At 32.2% G+C, this 8,314-nt stretch overlaps 1 protein-coding gene across 1 annotated transcript in view; it reads right to left on the bottom strand.

Annotated features, from left to right (window-relative positions):
* Positions 1-1,483: 1,483 nt before the first annotated feature.
* LOC106463738 (protein arginine N-methyltransferase 6-like) overlaps positions 1,484-8,314 on the bottom strand; it is a 46,149-nt gene continuing 39,318 nt past the window's right edge. The window contains exons 11-14 of the mRNA XM_022391314.1: positions 7,311-7,745; positions 6,193-6,326; positions 3,759-3,866; positions 1,484-1,682 (exon numbers count right to left, since the gene is read on the bottom strand). Of these exons, the coding sequence (XP_022247022.1) occupies positions 1,601-1,682; positions 3,759-3,866; positions 6,193-6,326; positions 7,311-7,745 (759 nt within the window). The 3' untranslated portion in view covers positions 1,484-1,600. The remainder of the gene's footprint in view (positions 1,683-3,758; positions 3,867-6,192; positions 6,327-7,310; positions 7,746-8,314) is intronic.

The raw sequence follows: 8,314 nt of genomic DNA, 5'->3' as shown, positions 1-8,314 counted from the left end.
TACTAAAGTATAACAGATTGTGTAGCTAGTTATGGGAAAGTGTGAAACTCAACTGATAGTACTAAAGTATAACAGATTGTGTAGCTAGTTATGGGAAAGTGTGAAACTCAACTGATAGTACTAAAGTATAACAGATTGTGTAGCTAGTCATGAGAAAGTGTGAAACTCAACTGAAAGTACTGAAGTATAACAGATTGTGTAGCTAGTCATGGGAAAGTGTGAAACTCAACTGAAAGTACTAAAGTATAACAGACTGTGTACACAATTTACATGTTATCATCAGAGATGGAAAAGTGCAAATACACATAGTAAACACCCTACTTTACAGGTTATGTAGTTACAGTCACAGAAGATGTAAACCTTAACAACAACAATCTTAATATTCCATGTAATGTAAGCTACAAGCATAAGAAGTATAAATCTCAACAACAGCCTTCTGGTGTTCCACCTTGTGGAATTAAAGACATAAGAATATTTGAACCTCAAAACCAAGCAGTTCAGTATAAGAGCTTGTTTAATTCTGTCACATACAAATTGCATTAACAGTAAAACTGACAAACAGTTCTAACAACAAATAAGTTACAAGGATCATCTCTTCAATCTGTAACATGTATTACTTATTTGCTAAATTAATGGTCTTAAAATGTCAGGCCTGCACTACACCTGAACATAGAGTATGATGAAGAATGTATTCTTTTACACATTTTGTCAGTTAGTTCATCCAAAGTGGACTCAATCACCAGGGGTGAGCAATTCTTTTACACATTTTGTCAGTTAGTTCATCCAAAGTGGACTCAATCACCAGGGGTGAGCAATTCTTTTACACATTTTGTCAGTTAGTTCATCCAAAGTGGACTCAATCACCAGGGGTGAGCAAGACATGTAATATAATGGAAAAAATAGCCTTTCAAAATAAAGAAATGCTTTAGCTGTATAAGAAGTCAGAACCTACTGTACTGTATTCTTTCCTTTGTTGTCTTATTATCATTAAATTAACTTTTCTATTCTCTGTATCAAGGGTTTAAACAGAATGTGGTAAAAGAGTTTATAGCCTAGTCTCTCTTATGACATAAGTTGTTTTATTTTTGGTAAAACTACCATTGTTTCAGAAGATCTGTTCTTTATGTGAATACCAAGCAAACTGTTTTATATTCGACTTCAAAATTTGCGGACAGCTTTCACCGAGGTGAGTTCCTTTCATCACTATGCAACCTGTGATTGCTTACTGATACCTGATTTTTATGAAACATAAAACAGAGGGCTTTTATATTTGGTAAGAAGGCAAAAAATGTTTATCAAGTTAATTATATTTATTTTATAGATAAATTCATATAATTCTCAGAAAACCATGTTCACTCTGACAACTTAACATCACTATGAAAATTGAGTCTTTTTTTTTTCACTTCATTTTCTATCAAACATTTTAATTTGCTGTACACAGAAAAAATGTTTTTATTTATTTATTATAATAAAACATCAGTCATACTTTTTCAGTGGATTACTTTTATCAGTCATTGTTTTTACATATATTTACAACAATATTCACACTTGCTTTATGCATCATTGTTTTTACATATTTACAACAATATTCACACATTCTTTATGGTAGATCATCCATTTTAAAAACAAGAGAATGAGCGATGCTTTCATCCTTTTGGTAGTTTAGTTTGACATCCAAGAATCTAAAAAAAGTAAATTTTGTTAATTAAACATCAGCAAAATCAAATTCATCAGGAATAATCACACTGTTCATATTGTTTTATTTTGTGAATACCATGTGTATACATAGACTGAGTATGTTATGATAAAATTATTTTAGAGCCCTATCATGTCATTATAATCCATTCTTCCATGTCCATTCATATTATATCTGATTACCTTGCATCTTCACAATAGCCCTGCAGTCTACTTTACATTTCAAAAATACTATCATGTCCCAAACACACAACTCCTACCTGCAAGTATTCCATAATGTATCTAGTCTAGGAAGATGCCTGTTTCAACAGTATGATTGTACAGATATACATAGATGGTACAGCCAGTGGCTTGACCAGCATGTCTTGTTATGAAATAGCATGCTTGAGGATACGTGACTTGTGTCACTTTTCCTGATGGAGATCCTTCTTGACCATGTTGTGTGTATATAGATAGTACAGCCAGTGGCTTGACCAGCATGTCTTGTTATTGAAATAGCATGCTTGAGGTATGCAACAGTTGACAGATTTGTTGTGGAAGCAACTTGTGGATATGTGACTTGTGTCACTTTTTCTGATGAAGATCCTTCTTGACCATGTTGTGTACTGTTGCCTGGGACATGTGGATATTTTGCCACTGACCTTTGTGTTCTTTGTTTCTCACTTATTACAAGATGCAGCATACTTTGCTTCCAAGACTGGGATGTGATAAGCTGCAGATCTCTTTCTGGATGGTTCTAGTGCCCCACGTTAATCCTTGTTCTTTTGTTTTTCAATGCCATTAAGTACAAGTGAGAATCCTATCTGGGAAACTTTAAATCCTCAATCTGAAAATTCTTTATGACCTGAGTGTACAAATACTTTGCATCAGAATGGGCTGTTACATACCCTTCCCAAACACAATCAAATTTCTATGGTGTCACACTACATATGAACACCTAAGAATGTCAAAATATCGTTTGAATATAACATACTCAACCCTTTGTATTATGAATAAACAGCAAAACTGTTACATTTCAGAAAATCATAAGCATAGAAAATTTTTATAAACAAGCTTTACTTGAAGCTGCTTTAGAAAACTAAAATCACTTCCTTGACCATTATTTCACAAAATAATGTACTAGCCAAGGACTTGTTAATGCAAATATTAAATCTACAAATGAAACAATAAATATGAAACATTAGCATTTAAAATGGGTTACTTAGTGAGAATTATGGCATTTTCCTTTTTTTTAAACATACTTTTCCTATGGTCATGGTATTTTACCATTTTTTTAAACATTAATGTTTTCTGTGTTCATGAAACTTTTTAATTTTTTGAACACCAACTTTTCCTACGAATTTCTTATATAATACATAAAGGTTAACTGTGCATAACAATTCTTAATTTTTAACTGATTGTCTTAGTTGGAAGATAGCTAGTAAACAGTGTCCACTGCCAACTCTTGCCTAACTGAAAACTGGGATTTGACCATCTGACTTTAGTGCATCTATGTCCCCAGGGTGTGAAGCAAGTTTTGTCGTAAATGATGCAAACCATGAACTTTTGGATTCACAGTGAAGGCACACAAAACACTACATCATGCCCAGCACAATACTCTTCAAACAATACCAAATTTCTTAGATGTTTCAAATGATGCTTGGAAATAAAATGTAATAAGTAGAAATTGTTTTCTTTAGGTTATTCAGATTATTACGCCGATGATCGAGAATCAGTGCAAAGAACACAAAGTAGACTTAGAGAAAACCAAGTTTTATAGATGAAACATAATGCTCAATTCTTGACATGGCTGATCATGCTTGGGTTAGCCATATCATAATAATTCAAATATTCAAAAATCATTATAATATAATGTGATTCAGCCCTCTGTACATATTCATATATTATAACAATGTCATGTTTTATATATATATATATATATATTATATATAGACAGATAGATATACTTATATTTCAAGAAATTCAAGTTATAAATACTTTAAGAGTATAATATAATGTAAAAAAACTGTTCAGTAATAAATAATATTTATCATAAACATTAACTGCAATTTTCCTCTACTAACCTACGAAACTGTTGATTTGGCTGGATTATTAACGATCCCTTTAATATGGTGTCTTGTTTGACATCCGTCTGTGGAATACGGAGAATGCTGTGACCCCAGTGAGTTTCACTGATAACAATAAGAAGAAGATTGTTGAAAGTGCTGATAAGGAAAACTGTTTAACATATGTGACTTGTTCTCCTATAATACACAGCTAATAAACAAGATTACTTAGAAGCAAGTCAGTGAGTTAAATTTTCAACATGTATTTATATTATTAATAATAACATAATTGGTTTCACTATAAACACTGTTCACACTAATAATGAATAGGACTGTTCAATGAAGAGCCATTAGGTTTCACTATAAATACTGTCCATATTAATAATAAATAGAACTATTCAACAAAGAGCAAGTAGGTTTCAAAATAAACACTGTATACATTACTGATAAAAAAGGATTGTTTGACAGGAAGTTATTAAGTTTCAGTATAAATATTACTTGCATAGCTAAGAAAAAGAATTGTCTGGCAGTAGGTCACAGGGTTTTACTGTTATGATTGTTTATTCACCTGATAAACAGGACTTTCTACAAGCAAGTCACTAGGTCTTACTGTTAACAATATCACTGGTTATATTCCTGATGAGCAGGACTGTCTACAAACAAGTCACTAGGTCTTACTGTTAACAGTACACTGGTTATATTCCTGATAAACAGGACTGTCTACAAGCAAGTCACTAGGTCTTACTGTTAACAGTACCACTGGTTATATTCATGATGAACAGGACTGCCCACAAGCAAGTCACTAGGTCTTACTGTTAACAGTACACTAGTTATATTCATGATGAGCAGGACTGCCTACAAGCAAGTCACTAGGTCTTACTGTTAACAGTACACTGGTTATATTCCTGATAAACAGGACTGTCTATAAGCAAGTCACTAGGTCTTACTGTTAACAGTACCACTGGTTATATTCATGATGAGCAGGACTGCCTACAAGCAAGTCACTAGGTCTTACTGTTAACAGTACCACTGGTTATATTCCTGATAAACAAGACTGTCTTCAAGCAAGTCACTAGGACTTACTGTTTACAGTACCACTGGTTATATTCCTGATAAACAGGACTTTCTACAAGCAAGTCATTAGATCTTACTGTTAACAGTACCACTGGGTATATTCCTGATGAGCAGGACTGTCTACAAGCAAGTCACTAGGTCTTACTGTTAACAGTACCACTGGTTATATTCCTGATGAGCAGGACTGTCTAGCAGTAACTCACAAGGTTTTACAGATACAATTGTTTACACTCCTTATAAATAGGACTGTCAAAAATAAGGCAATAAGTTTTAAACTGCCACCAATGTTTATATTCCTCATAAACAGAATTGTCTAGTAATAATTTGCTGGATTTCACTGCTACAGCTACTTATACTCCTGATAAGAAGGGCTGTAACAGGAAATCACTTAGTTTCACTAAAAAGATGTTCATATTGCTAATAAACAGGACCTTAGAGTTTATCTATTATGACTTTTTATACTCTTGAAAATAGAGCTGTGAAGAAGGAAGTTGTGGGTTTTCACAATGAAAAGTGTTTATATTAATTATGACAAAACTTGTTTCGGAACAAGCTTTCTTAGTCATGTTGAAAACAATTATTCAAATAATTTATAACCAATAAGGAAAAGTATAACTGCATTAGAAATTGAATTATATTAAAAAAAAAAGAAGGAAATAAAAGCAATATTTCCACTTCCTTTACAGCACAATTTCTTTGAAACCAAATTGTACACAATCTTTTGACAACCTTATAGTTCTTTGACATAAACATACTCTGTGATTCTATGTTTTTAATACATGTCTTATTTAGAACATATTTTTGTGCTCTCTTTCCTCTTCCTAGCATCTTTGTTTGAAATGAATGTAAACTGTCTTTTGAATTCAACATATGACATCTTTGTTGAAACCTAAATGTATATTACATACATCTGTATCTTTCCACTTCCTGATAATACATCTGTTTTGAAACCTAACTGTATCAGTCTATAATATGCATCTTTTTACTACCTAATAATACATCTTTGTTAAAACATAAGTGTACTAGTATACAATATGAATCTTTTCAGTTCCTAATAATACATCTCTGTTGAAACCTAACTGTATTGATATACAATATGTATCTTTGTTTGAGCTTAACTGTACAGTATGTACAAATCCAAAGTAAATTTCTAAAGAAGTTATTGCTGAAATTCAGGATGTCAAAGTTTTAAACTAGTAGGAAACTAATAATGGCTGGAGACGGCTTAAATGGGTAATGAAGAAGTTTTTCTTCATTACCCATTTAAGCCGTCTCCAGCCATTATTAGTCTCAAAGTGGGTTCCTCGTCATTGAATTTGAATAGTAGGAAACTGCTTCAGTTCTAATTATACTTCTTCAGATTTACAACTCATCTTACCTTTGGTATGGTGAAGTTGACAAGACTAATCCCCCAGGAAACTGTACTGTAAACCACACTACAAACCCATGGATGAAGTTGTAACCAAAACACTTGCATTCAAAGTCACCCTGAAAATATGCAAACCAGGAATGCTAATCTCAACACATCAATGAAAACATCATACTTTATATAATATACATGTAATGATTGCTAAGAAAATTAAAACACAAGCATCTTGAAAGGAGGAGGCTTGTTCATTGACTAAGATGTCTTAATATGAGGTATCCATTAGCATTTTTTAAAGATTTTATAAAGAGGAAATGAAATAATTTTTCAGACCTACAGTAGTTATTTTCTTTTGCCATGCTGCTGGGTCTGAAATGTTTTCTAAATTTGTAATCAGTACTCTTTTAAATTCTCTCTTCTTAGAGGCTGCCACACTGACATGAAACATTATAGACTAACAAATGTCCTGATATTTCAAGAAATAATTCATGCAAGTATCAGAATATTTGTATCAAATTATTGAAAATTGTGTTTTGAAACATATATTAAATACAAAAAAATATGTTCAACAATTTTAAATCAATTTTAAGCCATGGTTCCAAATAATCATATATAATATTCAAATGGAAAGGTACATAATTTAATTATGGTTTTACTAGCCCATTAAGTAACCATGATAACGATCCTATCACAGAGTTGCAAGTGAAAACAACAGGCTAGAGTTGTAGTTCTCTTTATGATCTTTCAGAACTCTATGGAGTTCTGAAATTCACCTGCAGGATAGTCATAATTTTGTTAATAACTTACCTGTTAGGGAACTCTCCTTTCAAATAGACTTATGTCTCTATTTTTTTTTTTTTGCCTTTAATAAGATAATGGTTTAAAGGTAGATTCAATATTTAGGTCTCAGAATAGATGATTTGTAGTTTTGGTGTGGAATCTACAAAACCTTTTCCTTTGTCAAATACTTCAATGATGAGATTGTGATCATTACCTCCACCACTGAAGGGATGAATGGAAGTTATGTTTTCACCTGTGTGTCCGTGTTTAATTGTATAATTTTTAAAACCCATAAGAATACCATTAGTACAACTTGCACAACCTTACAGACAACCACTAGTATATATTACTTGACCTAACAGATTACCACCAGTACAACTTGCATGACCTGATAGATTACCACCAGTACAAATTGCATGACCTGACAGATTACCACCAGTACAACTTGTATGACCTGACAGATTACCACCAGTACAACTTGTATGACTTGACAGATTACCACCAGTACAAATTGCATGACCTGACAGATTACCACCAGTACAACTTGCATTACCTGACAGAATACCACCAGTACAACTTGCATTACCTGACAGATTATCACCAGTACAACTTGCATTACCTGACAGAATACCACCAGTACAAATTGCATGACCTGATAGATTACCACCAGTACATATTGCATGACCTGACAGATTACCACCAGTACAACTTGCATGTCTAGACAGATTACCACCAGTACAACTTGCATGATCTGACAAACCACCAACAGAACTTTTTAGTATCACCTAACAGTAATCAAGTTTATATGTGCTAATATTTCAAACAACTTGAGATGGCAGAGAAATAGCACAAACATTATAGTTTGTAATGAAACAAAGACTGCAAAATTCTTTGAAAGTTACTACAAATTATCCTGTCATATGGACATTTGCTTGAACTTAAATTGTAATATATTATTTACAGCATTTTTTCAAAATTATTCTAATTTCTTTTATCATATAATGTTTTATTTCAAAGTTACACAAGAACATATTTTACAAAATTTGAAACATGACCAAAAATAATATTGTATTCAACTTTACATTTCTTCTTCTTTTCTTTAAAATTAAAAAAAATCTCTGTTGTCACATAAAATTCAACTTGTAATTTGAAATCTTACATGTACATAACTAGTAAAATATTTGACAAATCAACAATAAAACAAATACTACAATGGATATAATAGTCCCTTCTATCTCTATACATGCATACATGTGTGTGTTTATATGTGTCTATATATACACCTGGAAAAAGTTAAGCACCTTCGTGTTTTTTCAAGTGATTCAGATTCGACGTTCTTGTGACTGATTATAAA

The sequence above is a fragment of the Limulus polyphemus genome, unplaced genomic scaffold, assembly GCF_000517525.1.
Source record: "Limulus polyphemus unplaced genomic scaffold, Limulus_polyphemus-2.1.2 Scaffold1472, whole genome shotgun sequence".
NCBI classification, from domain to species: Eukaryota; Metazoa; Arthropoda; class Merostomata; order Xiphosura; family Limulidae; genus Limulus; species Limulus polyphemus.
The sequence above is the reverse complement of the archived record's forward strand: the minus strand, read 5'-3'. Positions and strand labels throughout refer to the sequence as shown.